This window comes from Ahaetulla prasina, chromosome 4, assembly GCF_028640845.1.
Source record: "Ahaetulla prasina isolate Xishuangbanna chromosome 4, ASM2864084v1, whole genome shotgun sequence".
NCBI classification, from domain to species: domain Eukaryota; kingdom Metazoa; phylum Chordata; class Lepidosauria; order Squamata; family Colubridae; genus Ahaetulla; species Ahaetulla prasina.
The window spans coordinates 85423488-85442414 of record NC_080542.1 but is presented as its reverse complement, the minus strand read 5'-3'; the positions used below and the strand labels follow the sequence as shown (position 1 = coordinate 85442414).

At 37.8% G+C, this 18927-nt stretch overlaps 1 protein-coding gene across 1 annotated transcript in view; it reads left to right on the top strand.

Moving 5' to 3' along the window:
- FYCO1 (FYVE and coiled-coil domain autophagy adaptor 1) overlaps positions 1 to 18927 on the top strand; it is a 238226-nt gene that overhangs the window by 164970 nt on the left and 54329 nt on the right. Inside the window, exons 13-14 of the mRNA XM_058183372.1 lie at positions 8402 to 8607; positions 14306 to 14447. Coding sequence (XP_058039355.1) covers positions 8402 to 8607; positions 14306 to 14447 — 348 coding nt within the window. The remainder of the gene's footprint in view (positions 1 to 8401; positions 8608 to 14305; positions 14448 to 18927) is intronic.

Below are 18927 nucleotides of genomic sequence, written 5' to 3'. Positions count from 1 at the left end.
CATTCGTCATCTTCAGGCTTCAGCTTCGTGCTTCTGGGAGCAATGTGTGATCGCAGCTGTTTCTTCCTTTTAACTGCTAGTGGGGTTTGAACTGATTGGGTGGGAGCTTGGCTGTGCTCTGATTGGATGGGGGTTTTGTGCTCTGATTGGCTGGGGTGTGTCCTGTTTGGGTGGGGGCTTGGTTGTGCTCAGATTAGTCTGAGTTGCAGGGGATTTGAGCTGGTGAGCTGCATTGCTATTGTTTGGCTTCGTGTTCGTGGTCGTGCTACATCTTCATAGTGGGTGTCAGTCTGCTGCATGTATGGATGAAGATGTAGCACGACCACGAACACGAAGCCAAACAACAGCAATGCAGCTCATCAGCTCAAATCTCCCTGCAACTTAGACTAATCTGAGCACAACCAAGCCCCACCCAAACAGGACACACCCCCAGCCAATCAGAGCACAGCCAAGCTCCCACCCAATCAGTTCAAACCCCCACTAGCAGTTAAAAAGGAAGAAACAGCTACAATCACACATTGCTCCCTGAAGATGACGAATGAGACTTCGTCGAAACGTCGCCAAGACACTTCCAATTTTACGTGGGAGAAAACCCGAATAAGCAAAGACCTACATACAAACACCCGCGAAAACCTCAGAATATATATATATATATATATATACATACATATAGGTCTTTGGTTGTTCGGGTTTTCTCCCGTGTAAAATTGGAAGTGTCTTGGCAACGTTTCGACGAAGTCTCATTCGTCATCTTCAGGCTTCAGCTTCGTGCTTCTGGGAGCAATGTGTGATCGCAGCTGTTTCTTCCTTTTAACTGCTAGTGGGGGTTTGAACTGATTGGGTGGGAGTTTGGCTGTGCTCTGATTGGATGGGGGTTTTTCTGTGCTCTGATTGGCTGGGGGTGTGTCCTGTGTTGGTGGGGGCTTGGTTGTGCTCAGTCTAGTCTGTGCTGCAGGGGGATTTGAGCTGGTGAGCTGCATAGCTGTTGTTTGGCTTTGTGGTCGTGCTACATCTTCATAGTGGGTGTCAGTCTGCTGCATGAATGGATTGGAGGGGTTTGAAATGGCTAATGTTGCAGCTGCGGTCTGGCTTCTGGTCCTTGGTCGTGCTTCATGATCAGTGTGGGTTTGGGTCTGCTTTCTGGGTGGATGTGTGGTGGTGACATCCTGTGTGGACCTTGTGAGTGTGGGTCTGGTGTCATTCCTCGTGTTAGGGACTCGTTTGTCAATAAGGGCGGGTTTCCAAATGGCTGGTAGGCGGGAGGTGTCATCTCGTTTGTTCATGCTGTGTGGGCGTTTTTCTATCTCAATGGCTTCTCTGATTATTCTGTTGTTAAAGTGTTCAGTTTTGGCGATAGTTCTGGTCTTTTTAAAGTCAATATCATGTCCTGTGACTTTAAAGTGTTGGACCAGGGAAGAAGTTGGTTCCTCTTTTTTCCACTAGCAGTTAAAAGGAAGAAACAGCTGCGATCACACATTGCTCCCAGAAGCACGAAGCTGAAGCCTGAAGATGACGAATGAGACTTCGTCGAAACGTTGCCAAGACACTTCCAATTTTACACGGGAGAAAACCCGAACAACCAAAGACCTATATACAAACACCCGTGAAAACCTCAGAAAACAAATATTGCACCTCTACGGGGAGGAAATCCACCATCTGACCAGGACCTATGAAAAACTAGAAGTCCAAAGAGCTTCCATTTTATGTGACCTCGCATTCCTACGAAACTGCCGCGATCAAAATTTAATCCCCAAATGCTTCCAATTGAAATTCCACTCCAACTCTGCAGCCACCAAACGCATCCTAAAAAGAACAGAATTGGCCTTAATCAGAAATGAACTTCACACAAAAAGATTCCTCCTAGATCAAATCAACAAAGATCTCCTCACACTTCACCTCAAACTCAGCAACAAGATGCACCCTGCACTTTGGGACAAATCCAAACAACTTGCCGTCTGGAGAGCCGAAACACAGACCACCCTCAAGACAGACACGCACACCAACAAACTCCGAAGACTACAAGAATGCCAGAAACAAACCCCTCCACCCTCACAGCAACACATGAAACAAACAGTGCATAACATCTCAGATAGGATCCTCACCAAAGCTGAAACCGATGTCCTTTCCTAAGTTCAACTTTGCAGTCACTCCCAAATACATCCCACCGAAACCATTATATGCGGAGTTGAAACCAGCCTGACCAAAATCAACCCCGATGACGCTAACAAAATCAGACTCGAGATCTCCAACATCCTCTGCACCAGCAAGCCACCCAAAAGCAACTTACCCAAAGAGGAACAGACAGCACTACTTAACCTGAAAAAAGATACCAGCATAATAATCCTACCAGCAGACAAGGGCAACGCCACGGTGGTTATGAACACATCTGACTACCAAACCAAATTAACCAACCTACTCCAAGACCCTGCATACAAGCCCCTAAACACAGACCCCACCACCTACCTAGAAAAAACCACTAGATCCAAAATAAAAGCCTCCCCCATCAGCGAAGAAATCCAACAAAGAATCATTCCCAGAGAGAAATCATCCAGATGCCCTAAGCTATATGGCCTCCCCAAGATACACAAAAAAGGAACCCCACTCAGACCCATAGTCAGCTCCATAGGCTCACCTCTACAAAACCTAGCCAAATTTCTCGCCAAACAACTACAGCCCTATGCAGAATCCATCACCTCACACGTAAAAAAACTCATTCCAGTTCATAGAGATCATAAAGAAACAAAACTTACAGCCCAGCGACCTACTCGTGAGCTTTGATGTCATACCCCTCTTCACCCAAGTGCCAATCAAAGAAGCCTTGACAGCTATCCAAAACAAATATAACCCCCCCAAGCACATCCTAGATCTGACCAACCACTGCCTATCCAACACATACTTCATCTATAATGGACAAAAATACAAATAAGTAGAAGGAGCACCCATGGGATCACCCCTCTCACCTGTCATTGCCAATCTCTACATGGAACACTTTGAAACCCAAGCTCTAGAAAAATCTGATCACAAACCCAAACTCTGGCTCAGATATGTAGACGACACCTTCATAATCTGGCCACACGGGAAAAACTTGACAACTTCCTCACACACCTCAATAGCCTACACCCCAAAATACAGTTCACCATGGAAACAGAAGTTAATAACCAACTTCCTTCCTGGAAGTCTTAGTCTACAGAAACCCAATGGCTCCTAGGACACACCATCTACCAGAAGAAAACACACACAAACCGCTATCTGCACGCACTCTCACACCACCACCCAGCACAGATCAACTCCGTAGCCAAGACACTCATCTCCAGAACAAAATGCTTAGCTGATGAACAACACCTAAAACCCGAACTAGACACTCTCACTAACGTACTAACATCCAATGGATTCCAAAGAAATAAGATTACCAAGCTAATCCAAAAAGAACCCCCCACTAAAATCCAAGACAGAGAACAAGAAACGGCACAGCCCTCCTCCCATATATAAAAGGCACCACAGACAGAATCAGCAAGATCCTCCACAAACACAACATCAAGACAGCATTCTGCACAAACAGAAAAATATCCACCATCCTAAGAAACCCCAAAGACAAAATTGAGTTAGAAAATCAAGGAGTATATGAAATCCCATGCACCGCCTGCCCCACCACATACATTGGACAAACCAACAGAAGAATAAGTGCACGCATTGAAGAACACAAGAACTCATTCAAAAAAGAGGAACCAACTTCTTCCCTGGTCCAACACTTTAAAGTCACAGGACATGATATTGACTTTAAAAAGACCAGAACTATCGCCAAAACTGAACACTTTAACAACAGAATAATCAGAGAAGCCATTGAGATAGAAAAACGCCCACACAGCATGAACAAAGCGAGATGACACCTCCGCCTACCAGCCATTTGAAACCCGCCCTTATTGACAAACGAGTCCCTAACACGAGGAATGACACCAGACCCACACTCACAAGGTCCACACAGGATGTCACCACCACACATCCACCCAGAAAGCAGACCCAAACCCACACTGATCATGAAGCACGACCAAGGACCAGAAGCCAGACCGCAGCTGCAACATTAGCCATTTCAAACCCCTCCAATCCATTCATGCAGCAGACTGACACCCACTATGAAGATGTAGCACGACCACAAAGCCAAACAACAGCTATGCAGCTCACCAGCTCAAATCCCCCTGCAGCACAGACTAGACTGAGCACAACCAAGCCCCCACCAACACAGGACACACCCCCAGCCAATCAGAGCACAGAAAAACCCCATCCAATCAGAGCACAGCCAAGCTCCCACCCAATCAGTTCAAACCCCCACTAGCAGTTAAAAGGAAGAAACAGCTGCGATCACACATTGCTCCCAGAAGCACGAAGCTGAAGCCTGAAGATAACGAATGAGACTTCGTCGAAACGTTGCCAAGACACTTCCAATTTTACACGGGAGAAAACCCGAACAACCAAAGACCTATATACAAACACCCGTGAAAACCTCAGAAAACAAATACATACATACATACATACATACATACATACATACATACATACATACATATATATATATATATATATATATATATATGCATACATACATACATACAGATCAGTCAAGCTAAGCCACGCCCAGGCTCCGCTCTGTCTGACATGAATCTCAGTCACCAAACGGTTCCCATTGGCTGACTTCTTGTTATGGCTATCCCAGGTCATAATTTCTTACACACTGACAAATAGTAATACTATCGAAAAGATATTTAGAATTTCAGTTCCAGGGGTTGTAAGACAAAAGTATTCTAATATTTCAGGTGGTCATGTTTTGTTTATGCTTCAATGAGGGGAGCTTTATTCATAATATATACACATATACAGTATGGCTAAAAGTAACTCGTGTACTGTACTCGTGTACTACAGTATATGATTGTGTAATGCAATTACGGTTTTCACAGTGAATATTCAAGGGAAAGGTGTATATTCAAGGAAAAGGAACAGCAGAAAATCTCATTTTCTGTTCTAAAAGTATGTATCTAGCATTGTCTTGAACTTTAATCATTATAAAGTCTGACCATGTTTGGTGAAATAAACTAATGGTCTGATTTAGTGTGATAAAACTTCAACTGATTCTTCTCACCTTCATGTTCATTTCTGCCAATATTCTAGTAAAGTCATAATACGGATGAGGAAGGTTGGAAGGCAATCTACAATACAAATCATAGTAATTCTGATGAATTTTGACTTAATCCTAGTTGAATTACATACACTGGTATTTTGTAGTGGTCGGGTGATTTTAAAAAAAAAAGGCAAAACTGCAATAACAGCAGCATAGTCAAATTCTGACCTTTTGTATGTGCGTCAATATCATGTTATGTATAAATGGTAAGGGCTTCAGTTATGCTGCCATGATTTCTGTAGTGCTTTTTTTAACCCTTCACTTAATCTCTATGGATGTCAGTGTCATTGAATACAGAGTCTATTGAAGGACTCTGTATTCTGTGGATTGATTTTAGGATAAGACAGTAATTTGTCTGAAGTGCTGAGTTACTCTAAGTAAGCACCAATCGCTTACTTAGAGTCAGAAGCGCAAATTCCATAAACACCACCTCTAGTGTGAACTTTCACAAGGTTTTAGTAATTCAGACCAAAAGAAATAGTTACTATTATTTTATTAAACTATTACTAAGATGTGTTTCTTTTTTTTTTTTATTCAAAAAGTTTTACAAAAAAATTTTTTTCCCCCTTTTCCCCCAACCCCTCTCCCTTCACAAACCCCCTCCCCCCTCCCCCCTGGCTTCCCAGAACAAACACAAGATATAGTTAAAAATAAAACAAACATATGCTAAAAAAAATTTTCCCCAAAACTATTATACCAATTCTCCCTCTCTAGCTCTGACTTCCTCCTTACATAACCAAATCCTTCAAAAAATTAACAATAAACAGTAATAAAATATATAAATCAGTAGAACAAATTAATCCTAAAATATTTAAAACCAGCTAAAGCATAAAAATCCAATCCAGTTCAGAGAATATCTCCCTTATAGCTTCTATAACCATATAACCATATAATTTCCCCCCCAAGTCTTTCTTACATAAGATCTTTCAAGAATATTCTATTTAAAATTCAATACAACAGATTATAAAATTTATAAAATTTCAATAGAGAAAATTACAATATTATTTAATTAATTACAATATCTATTCAACGTTAGTCCTTCCTCATCAAAATCCAGTATATCCAAATATCTAGTCTCTTATAATCACGAATTGTCTTTCGGGGACACTAATATTTTTGTCTATTAATATTTTAAAAAAACCTTGTTTCAAGAATAATACTTTTGTCTCTTGCCATTTTTTTTGGTGCATTAATCTCTGTCTTTCCTTCGTTGCTCCTTTTAAAAAGTCAATCACAATATTTCCTAGTAATTCCTTATGTCCAGAAATCCAGAAATTACTGCCGTATATTCCATCAGTCCAAAAAGAGAACTCTTGGGAAACATTAAGCTTGTGAGTCTTTTCCATTTGAGGGACAATCTCCTGTAGCACAAATTCAGGCAGCTCATCCAAACTATTTAAAGAAAACTTCTTTAGATCACCTTGTTTCTTCACGATCAAATCTTCATATTTATCCACTTTTATTTGTATGTCCTCCATTCCATTTTCCGAATGATTGCACTGGTTAATTTGCTCCAAGCTCTCATCCAAAACGTCCCCATTTTTTATCAATTCGTATTTTTGAATAATTAAATACATACTTTCTGTGTAGTCCTGTATAAAGTCACGAATCCATTCTTCTGAAAGAACCTCCATAACAAAATTCCTGCTGAGAATCCCCTTGTAAAGTACTTAAACAGTGTAATATAATCCAACAGTCCACAGTCAAACACAATAAGATAAAATCTCCATTCAGTTTCGATTCAACAGCAAAGCTCCCTTTGATGTATCGCTCTGCTTTCAGTTTCTCTAAAACGAAACTGAAGGGGAGGCGGAAGTCAGAAAATCAAAAATACTTGCAAACCAATAATTGTTCCTCACACTCGTTCCGCCTGCTTTTCGTATCCACAAAAAGAAATCAATTGCTAGCAGAAGTGGACACCTTCCTCTTTTCCTGCTTTTTCAGGAGCGCAGAGAATACTGGAGGTGGGGGAGGGGTAAATAAGGGGATTCGACCGTTCAGGACTTTGTATTACAAAAACAAAGCCCCTAGGGGAATCTACCCAATTCCTCCCCCTTGCTCTGTCTCTCTCTTTCAACCAGAGAGAGAAATGAAGCCGGGATCAGTTGTTAAATCCGGCTTTTACCATATTCAATGCGGAGTGCCATAAATTAGCACCCAGCGAGAAAGGTGGCGCCACCCAGAAGCCAACTATTACTAAGATGTGTTTCATCAAATAGAAGAAGTGGTCTGTAGGAAGAGTATTTGTATATTCCAGAATCTTCAATAATGTTGCTTTACTTTGAATTCAATATTTGATCTTACAGTAAGTCCTCAATTTACATTCATTTATTGACAGTTTGAATTTACAATAGTACTGAAAAAAGTGATTTATGACCCATTTTTCACACTTACGACCACTGCAGCAATATTTTTGCAGAGAGTTGTAGCAGATCTTGTTATGGGTAACTATTTATTTATTTATTTATTTATTTGTCACAACAGTATATATAAGCATAAGCATGAAATAACTATACGATATGTAAGCATATATATGTATTTCTGTAAATAGAATTCTCAGTCATCTGTTCAGTTATTAAATGACAGCATTGACTGTTCTTAAAACCTTGTAGGTTTCTAATACAAACTCTTAGGTCCTACATTCCTAGAACATTATTGGTCTTTTATTTGTATTGTTATGGTTTACAAAACTATATATAAAGCTATAGTCTATAGATATGAGAAGGCAGGAGTAAAGACAGAAGAACTATAGGCATGTTTTACTCAGAAGCTAAGTTTTTGCCCTTTATGGGAAAAAATGAATTGATTCAGATTTTGATGAACATATATATGTGTAGATGTTTTATTAGGAAATCACTTGTGTAGCAGGATGTCGTCTTTTAATTGATGAACTGAAGAGAAAGTTCAAAACCAAATCTCCTTGAAATCATTAGAAATATTAAAATTATATCTGAAAGAAATATTTTATTTCATTGTCAAATAATCACGGCAACCAGAAATTATTTTTAACAGGTTCATTTTATTTTCTTTCATTCATTCTGCACTTTTATTGAGAAATGAACTGTATTGAAAAGTGTAGAACGAAAGAAAGAAAAGATGAACCTGTTAAAAATAATTTCTGGTTGCCATGATTATTTGACAATAAAATTAAATATTTTTTTCAGATATAATTTTATTGTGTCCCTTTAACGTCTTAATTTTAAATACATGTTTTTACTTTGTTTTTTTAAGAATGTGTGGACGCATTTTCTGCTATTACTGCTGCAACAATTATGCCTTTTCAAAGCAAACAGGAAAGAAAGAACGCTGTTGTCGAGCTTGTTTTAAAAAAGTAACTGCCAATCCCGTTGATTCCAAGTTAAACTTGACAACAGAAGAATCATCTTCATCATCAAGTCTGCTGTCCTCACCATTGTCCCTGGTCCATAAAATTTTGGGTAAGCTTCAATATTTTTCAGAATTTACTGTGGCTTTACAAAAATTTCAGATTAGCTATTACCCTATTTTTTGGGTCAGTTTGTTAAATAATTCAGAATGTATTTCCTAATTTAGGATACCCTAATGGGGAAATTAGAATTATCCTGTGAAACTGGGATGGTGACATGCTAGAATGATCTATTTTCTTTCCCCACAATAGTGCAATGTTGTATTTTCACTGTGGTGGACTTCCAGTTGACTTCTTGACGAGATCGGACACAGAAAGCGGATCTCCGCATTTCCATGCCGAGTTCTCCCTGTTGGTGGGCTCCAAAAGGAGCCAAAGCCGCATTGGAGAGATAGTGAAGCAAAGAGAGCTGCCCTGCGAGGTCTTGGAGAGTCACACCTCTCCTGCTTGACCTGAGGCTAACTTTCCCTCTCAGCCACGATGAGGAGAAGAGATAGCCTAAAATGGCTGCCATGAAGCTGGGACAGCCGATGACCATCTAAGTTTTGAGCTGGAGTGTATTTTGGTGAACATGTGGAACTGGGTGAAAGGATTTTTTAAACCTTAAAGTTAACCCCAAAACAGAAATCTAGGATTTACTCAGAACTATCTGTTAAAGCGGCAATCAAACACTTTGAAAACTACCAGACCAGAAGGAAAGGAATAAAGAGAGGAGAAAAATATTTCTTCAAAACGTAGGAAATTGGACTCTCAAATGGGAAAGACGTGACATTGGGAAGGCAATTTAAAATGCTGGAATCATGGATTTAAAAAATTAACACTGCTTCTATAATTGAATTAAAATTTAAAATAATTAAAACCAGATGTTTAGTAATAATATTGAAAATTAGCTTGAGAGTGCCACCTGCTGGTGAAAGGAAAATATAAGAGCCTGGGAATACCCATTTAAAGTACTGTGAAAAGCTTTAAATGGGAGGAGTATCAGTGTATGTAGATTTAATAGCTGTAAACTGATGGACGGTTGTAAGCCGAGGCAACTGTAAGCTGATGCAATGGGAAGGAGGCAGCAGGGTTACTGCCACTTTAAGAAGCCGATTAAGAAGCTGTCTATATGAGGGCTTCTGGGTGGCGCCACCTTTCTCACTGGGTGCTAATTTATGGCACTCCGCATTGAATATGGTAAAAGCCGGATTTAACAACTGATCCCGGCTTCATTTCTCTCTCTGGTTGAAAGAGAGAGACAGAGCAAGGGGGAGGAATTGGGTAGATTCCCCTAGGGGCTTTGTTTTTGTAATACAAAGTCCTGAACGGTCGAATCCCCTTATTTACCCCTCCCCCACCTCCAGTATTCTCTGCGCTCCTGAAAAAGCAGGAAAAGAGGAAGGTGTCCACTTCTGCTAGCAATTGATTTCTTTTTGTGGATACGAAAAGCAGGCGGAACGAGTGTGAGGAACAATTATTGGTTTGCAAGTATTTTTGATTTTCTGACTTCTACCCTTTTTTTTTTTTTAAAAAAAAGAGGAATTTTCGCCCCCCCTTCAGTTTCGTTTTAGAGAAACTGAAAGCAGAGCGATACATCAAAGGGAGCTTTGCTGTTGAATCGAAACTGAATGGAGATTTTATCTTATTGTGTTTGACTGTGGACTGTTGGATTATATTACGCTGTTTAAGTATTTTACAAGGGGATTCTCAGCAGGAATTTTGTTATGGAGGTTCTTTCAGAAGAATGGATTTGTGACTTTATACAGGACTACACAGAAAGTATGTATTTAATTATTCAAAAATACAAATTGATAAAAAATGGGGACGTTTTGGATGAGAGTTTGGAGCAAATTAACCAGTGCAATTATTCGGAAAATGGAATGGAGGACATACAAATAAAAGTGGATAAATATGAAGATTTGATCGTGAAGAAACAAGGTGATCTAAAGAAGTTTTCTTTAAATAGTTTGGATGAGCTGCCTGAATTTGTGCTACAGGAGATTGTCCCTCAAATGGAAAAGACTCATAAGCTTAATATTTCCCAAGAGTTCTCTTTTTGGACTGATGGAATATACGGCAGTAATTTCTGGATTTCTGGACATAAGGAATTACTAGGAAATATTGTGATTGATTTTTTAAAAGGAGCAACGAAGGAAAGACAGAGATTAATGCACCAAAAAAAATGGCAAGAGACAAAAGTATTATTCTTGAAACAAGGTTTTTTTAAAATATTAATAGACAAAAATATTAGTGTCCCCGAAAGACAATTTGTGATTATAAGAAACTAGATATTTGGATATACTGGATTTTGATGAGGAAGGACTAAAGTTGAATAGATATTGTAATTAATTAAATAATATTGTAATTTTCTCTATTGAAATTTTATAAATTTTATAATCTGTTGTATTGAATTTTAAATAGAATATTCTCGAAAGATCTTTTGTAAGAAAGACTTGGGGGGGAAATTATATGGTTATATGGTTATAGAAGCTATAAGGGAGATATTCTCTGAACTGGATTGGATTTTTATGCTTTAGCTGGTTTTAAATATTTTAGGATTAATTTGTTCTACTGATTTATATATTTTATTACTGTTTATTGTTAATTTTTTGAAGGATTTTGGTTATGTAAGGAGGAAGTCAGAGCTAGAGAGGGAGAATTGGTATAATAGTTTTGGGGAAAATTTTTTTTAGCATATGTTTGTTTTATTTTTAACTATACCTTGTGTTTGTTCCGGGAAGCCAGGGGGGGAGGGGGGAGGGGGTTTGTGAAGGGAGAGGGGTTGAGGGGAAAGGGGGAAAAAAAATTTTGTAAAACTTTTTGAATAAAAAAAAAAAAAGTACTGTGAAAATATGTACTGGACTATATACATCTACCCTATGACCAGTGGAGATTTAAATGTGGGAACAAGGAAGACAATTAAATAAGGTGACTCTTGAATGTTATGTTATATGACTGAATCTATAAAGGTGACTTAAAGAGGCTTGGATAACTCCCTGGACTATGTAAATGGGACTGACTGATTACTTTTGGAACATAAAAAACTGTGATTAGTGTATATTCTGAAGAGTAACCTCAGATTTGAACAAATGATTCTTGGGCTATTGGCCAAAAGTGGAATTTATTAAAGTAAGATAAGATGCAAAATAAAGAGGAAACGAGTGGAACTTTGAACAAGATGGACTGGATGTTTCAAAGCATAAAGGATATGATACAGAAAGAACATAAGATTATTGAATTAATGGATGGCATAGATCAAAAATTGGAAAATATTATACAAAGGACAATGAGCAATGACCTAGATGCCCAGGAAAAGAAGGAGCTACCACAAGGAATAGAGGGAAAAACAGAATTGAGGAATCAACGAAAAGAAGATAACGAGGAGTCATCAATAAAATCAATAATGTTTGAAGACTCAAACCAGGGGGAAAATATTCTAAGAGATCTGAAAAGAGAATGGGAGGAGAAGGAAGATACTTTGGGAAGGGAGACAGGGGTCCAGGCTGATAATTTCAAAACTAGACAATAGAAGAGGGTAAGGATGGGAGAAACACTTAGATTGACTAGGCAGGATGTAAACACAGATACAGACAGAGATAAAGATTTAAAAGAAGAATATGGGAGGCAAGTTAAAAAAAAGAAGAAGAATTAAAGTATTAATGCAGGCAAGAGATGATGGATAGAAGGTGGATAGGAAAAAGAAGAATTTTTTTCCATTTTTCTTTCCTTTTTTATAATGATGGCAGGAGGAAAAATTAGAACAGAGATAGGAATGTGTTCAATAAGAAATTGAGGGATTACTTGTAATATACCTTTACATGATGAAACAAAAGTAATAAAATGGGAAAATTAGAGATTGAATGATAGAATTACTAAGTAAGTTTAAATAACATTGTGATTGGTAAACATTGAGCAATTAAATAACAAAAAGAACATATTTTAATATAAACATATATATTAATACTAGAATTATATAGATTGGATGAAAGCAAAGAATATGAATAGAGTTATTTTGTATGTTTAAATAATACCATGATTGATATAGCATATACCATAGTATATTGAATAGTATATTGAAAAATTGAATAATGAAACAATGAAGGGTAGTATTTTAATATAAATAGATTCGAAGAGGGACATATGGGAAATATGAATAAGGACTAATTATTAAAAATGGGAAAATTAGAAATTAAATAATAATATTATTGAGTTTGTTTAAATAATATGATTTGCAGTGGAATAATAAAGTGAAATAATGAGTAATAAAATGATGAAAACATTTTAATATAAACAGGTGATTAATAATGGAATTATATAGATTGGAAGAATGTAAAGAATATTAATAGAATTAACCATTTAACCAAAGACTATCTACTATGGACCTCACCCCATTCCTAAGAGGTCTATAAGGGGCATGCATAAGAGCACCAGTGTGCCTAACATTCCTGTCCTAATGTTCCCTTTGATTGTATCCAATTCGTATAGTTATTTCATGCTTATACTTATATATACTGTTGTGACAAATAAATAAATAAAAATAAAAAATAAAAATAGTTTGCATGTTTAAATAATATTGTGATTGGAATTAGAATTGTATATTTAAATATTGAACAATGAAATATTGAAGGTTAGTATTGTAATACAAAGGGAACGTCTTTTAATATAATGGTGACATGAATAAAAGTTAGAATAAAGACAGAAGTAAGAGAAAGGGGAATATTAATAGCCATATTTTTATAAAATAAGACAAGTGCAAGGATAAGAGGGAGCTTTAGAAACTGAATGGCGGTAGTATTATGTATGTTTAAACAATATGAAATAATGAAAGATTATAATTTGATATAAATGGGTATTACTACTAGAAATATATGTCGGATGAATGTGATAACTATGATCAATAATATAATTTTATCGGTTCTGTAATGTATGGCACACAGGTGTCACACTGTTCACGCATTGATATGTAATAAAATAAAAAACTTGATTTAAAAAAAGATATAATCCTATTTTTTGTCAGTTTGTTAAATAATCCAGGATGTATTTCCTAATTTAGGAGATCCTAATGAGAAAATTAGAATTATCCTGTGAAACTGGGTTGGTGACATGCTAGAATGATCTATTTTCTTTGCTGACAATAGTGCAATGTTGTATTTTCATTGTGGTAGAAATGTGTGCAAAAGAGCACCTAAAACTTTTGGATTTCCTTTCAAATCCAAAATCAAATTCCTTTATTCATATTCAGGTAGTTTTGTAGGTGTTAGAACCTTAATAGTACATATGCAGTACTCAAAATCCATCAAAACAGTAGGTTCAGCTCAAAAATCAGAATCTACCTTTATGAAACTTTATATGAATTAGGCAGATTATGTGAATTATTAGATTTAAGAAGAGATTGGATAACCATTTGTCTGACGTGGTATAGGGTTTCCTGCCTAAACGGGGTGGACTAGAAGACCTCCAGGGTCCCTTTCAACTCCTTTCCTCTCCTATCCAATCCAATCCAGTCCAATCCAGTCCAATCCAATCCAATCCAGAAATCGATGTGTGCTGTATGCTATTAGAAACAACCACTTTTAAAAACATCTTGGAGACTATCATTCTGCATGTAGTGGTTACTTTTTGGAATACAATACATAAGAAATTGTTTGTGAAATATCAATGCAATTTTTTAATGTCCTTTCTGGCAGCCCAAGCCTAATATTATTATCCCAAAATGATTTTTTCCTGCTACACAAATAATATTTTTGTATCTTCTCCTTCTGGCACAGTTACAAACGAGGCCTCTAAGTCTACAGATGATGCAATGTTTGATATAATAACAGAGGAAGAAGTGGGTCAAATAAAGGAAGGTGATTCTGTTCACAGCAAAAATCAAACTGAAGAATCTCTGGACCATGGTGTGCCAGATCTGTGAGTAAATGTAACTTTAAAAAATGGATGTTAATGCCACTAATTAGCAGAAAAAGGATATGTATGATATGTAACCCTAACCTTCAATTGGTATGGCACACATTTCTGTTGGAAGGAAAAAATAAAATTCGTACATAATTTCAAAGACATCTAATGCAAAATGTTTGATAAATATGTGGGATAAAATTAAGAGAAACTATTATATGAAAGTTCCATTTGGATTTCAACAATGGAGGCAATAATTTATCTAAATGTATTAGATATAAACAAAGCGGTAAGATGTTTGGAATTACTAGATGAACAAGGAAATTTAAAATCGGAGGAAGATCTAAAAAATCAAGGAATAAAAATTGACTGGTGGCCTTACCTGCAAATTAGAACAAAATATAAAAAAATAATAGGAAACAATACGGCATCTATGAAAAACAGTTGGAAATTGACAAAATATTATTAGGAATAGGAGACAAAATGAATACTAAAATGTACAACTTTCTATTAAGATTTAAAATGGAAGAAGAAAATGTGAAAGAGACAATGATTACCGTATATACTCGAGTATAAGCCGAGTTTTTCAGCACGTTTTTTGTGCTGAAAAACGTCCCCTCGGCTTATACTCGAGTATATACGGCTTATACTCGAGTTTTTTTTTTCTTCTTTTTTTCACATTATACCGGATGGCGCAAACTTGGCGGGCTTTTGCATTAGCGCGGGGAAGCCCTGCCGGTGCAGTGAGAGGGCGGGGCGGGGGAGCCGCCAGCCTTCTCGGCTGAGGGAGGGAGGGTTTCCCCGACCGGTAGCTGCCTCATTTCCCACCCTCGGCTTATACTCGAGTCCCCAGTTTACCCCAGTTTTTTGGGGTAAAATTGGGGACCTCGGCTTATACTCGGATCGGCTTATATTCGAGTATATACGGTAGTTAGGCTAGAAATTTTGGACATATTATTCAATTAGATCAGTGGGATAAATTATGGGAGAGAAACTACAAACTAACGTTGTCAGTTGCTTATAAGGAGAACCTCTATAGAATGTTTTACCGGTGGCATTTACCACCAGCCAGATTGGCTAAAATGTTCTTAAACCAATTGCCGGAGTGCTGGAGATATTGACTACAAGCAGGGAATGTTCTACTACAAGTGGTGGACCTGCCCCAAGGCTAAAAAATATTGGTGTAAGATAAAAAAGTGGCAGGAAGAGATAACAGAACAATAGGGTTGAAATCGGAACTGTTTCTCTTGGTATTTTCAATGGGAAAATGGGGGGAAACTTACAATATTTAACACTACACATATTAACTGCAAGTAGAATCCTGCTAGCACAGAATTGGAAACAAACAGATACCACTCCAGACCAAATTATAATAAGAAAAATCTGTGAATGTGCCGAAATGGATAGACTGTCTATGGAAATGAAGAAGCGAGAAGAGACCGAATACTATCAAACTTGGAATAGATAGTATTCCTGGCTTGAGAGTAAATGTAAAAAGTAAGGTATAAGATGTAAAAATATAATATATATAAATGTAGATATATGTTATCGATTTATAGGTAGCTGTAAATATAATATAACTTAAATAAGGATATAATTTAGTATAGTGATATATAGAAATAGAATTTTTGCAAATATGATTGTTACAAAAGATACAGATACCAATATGGAAAAGCTGCTATAAGTGTAAATTTGTGTTTTGTGTTTTAAATGTTGAAAAATTTAGTAAATATTATTTTAAAAAAATAAATTGTGACTAGGAACCTGTCTTCATGTATATCTTGTTATATTTGTAGCAGAGGTGGTATTTAGCAGGTTCTGACCAGTTCTGGAGAACCGGTAGCGGAAATTTTGAGTAGTTCAGAGAACAGGTAAATACCACCTCTGACTGGCCCTGCTCCAATCTATTCTCTGCCTCCCAAGTCCTAACTGATAGGGAGGAAATGGGGATTTTGCAGTAACCTTCCCCTGGAGTGGGGAGGGAATGGAGATTTTACAGTATACTTCCCCTGCCACGCCCACCAAGCCGTGACCACCAAGTCATGCCATCCCCACCAAATCACGCTCACAGAACCAGTTTTAAAAAATTTTGAATCCCACCACTGATTTGTAGATTCAAACTTTGACAGAAAACCTTCTGAAAGTTCTTTTCTTTTTGAAGAAAGCTCATGAGATGGATGTCTACAGGAATAGCAAGGGAGAGAAATGAAGTTGAGTGCATCATGAAATCATCAGGCAAATACAAATTCATGTGATTTGTTTGATGACATAATGACACTTGCAACTTCATTCTGATGTCATCATGCCTCTAATGGATATCTGTAGGCTCACCTGATATTTTAATTTCTGTTTTACCAGACTAATGTTCTTCCTTTTTTTCCCAACAGCTTTTATTTCCTGGGCTTTCATGCCCTCATATGTTGCTCAATTAACTGCTGATCTATACAATAATACTGCTTCTATAAATAGCAGATATTCTTTGTAACAGATTTTTAAGTTGAAGAATCACTTTTTTAAAAAAAATTGTACTTGATCTTAAGATCTGAGCCTATATACAGATAATCCTTGGTTTACAACCATAATTGAGCCAAAAAATTCCACTGCTAAGCAAGATAGTTGTTAAATGTGTTTTTCCCTGTTTTGTGACTTTTCTTACCACAGTTATTAAATGAATCACTGCAGTTGTTAAGTTAATAACTTGGTTGTTAAATGAATCTGGCTTCCCCATCGACTTTGCTTGTCAGAAGGTCACAAAAGGTGATCACATGATCCAGGGATACTGCAAGCATCATAAATATGAACCAGTTGCCAAGTGTGTGGATTTTGATTACATGACCATGGGAATGCTGCAACGCTTGTAAGTGTGAAAAACTATCACAAGTCATGTCTATGGAGATTCTCAGACATCGAGGTCATCGTTGAAAAAGCATGTTTGAGACTATCATAGGTTACTTTTTTCAGTGCTATCATAACTTCACTTCTGTTTGGTGAAATAATCTTTTGGACCAAAGAAGTAGTTAGAATTAATTGATCAAAACTGGTCATTGGTTCTTTTAGAGCTGCGCTGGCGCAGTGGTTAGAATGCAGTACTGCAGGCTACTTCTGCCAGCTGCCTGTAATTTGGCAGATTGAATTTCACCAGGCTCAGGGTTGACTCAGCCTTCTATCCTTCCTAGGTGGGTAAAATGAGGACCCAGATTGTCAGGGGCAATATGCTGACTCTGTAAAGCCGCTTAGAGCAGGCTGTAAAGAGTATATAGGTCTAAGTGCTATTGTTATTAGCCTTTCTCAGTTTGGTGTCATCCACTTATAATAAGTCTCAACTCGTTCATTAATTTCATGCCTTATAGGTGACATTTTCCACGTAGGATAAAATAATTTTGTAATGACAAAATTGTGGAAACCTTTTGGGAAAACTAGCTAATAACACCACTTTTTTGGAGTAGTACCATAAAATTATATATCAATGGAAATATAATTTAATCAAGAATGTAATGCAATAACTTTTATGAAGGATTTGCTATTATTTATTTATTTATTTATTTATTTATTTATTTATTTATTTATTTATTTATTTATTATTCACACTTTTATACCGCCCTATCTCCCTAGGGACTCAGGGCGGTTTACAGCCATATAAAAAAACATATATATATACAGGGTAAAACATTAATTTAAAAATTATTTAAAAAATATTTAAAATAGAGATATAAATGATAAAACCCATTTAAAACAAAATTTAAAATTTAAACATTTAAAAATTTAAAATTCTAGTCCAGTCCTGCGCAGATAAATAGATGTGTCTTAAGCTCGCAGCGGAAGGTTCGAAGGTCAGAAAGTTGGCAAAGACCTGGGGGAAGCTCGTTCCAGAGGGTGGGGGCCCCCACAGAAAAGGCCCTTCCCCTGGGTGTCGCCAGTCGGCACTGCCTGGCCGACGGCACCCTGAGGAGTCCCTCTCTGTGAGAGAGCACGCGTTCGATGTACGCAGGCGATCGCGTGCCCCGATCCCCCTAACTTTACCCGTTCCCCGGATGGTCAGGACCCTCAGAGCCTGGGCCTTCGGCTGATGTTATGCAACGCACGGTCCGTGGCCAATAAGGCCCCCCTAATACATGATCTAATTCAGGGGTGCCGGATATTATAGGCGCACGGAGACCTGGTTGGGCAATGAAGGGGTGTGCCCTGGTTGAGATGTGCCCACCGGGTTTCCGTGCATTCCATCAGCCGAGGCCCAGGGTAGGGTGGAGGGTGGCGGTTGTGATTAAAGAGAGTCTAGAGCCGAGGAGACCACTGTACCTCAGATAGCCGGTGTGAATCCTCTTTGTGAGGTGGGGTCATAGATGTCAGATGGGCTTGCTGGTCGCGTACCTGGCTCCTTGCTGCGTGACAGCTGCCCTGCCCGAGCTCCTAGAGGTGCTTGCCGGGGTGGCGGTGGAGACCCCCAGACTTTTAGTCATGGGGGACTTTAACCTGCCATCTGCCGGCTCGTCATCGA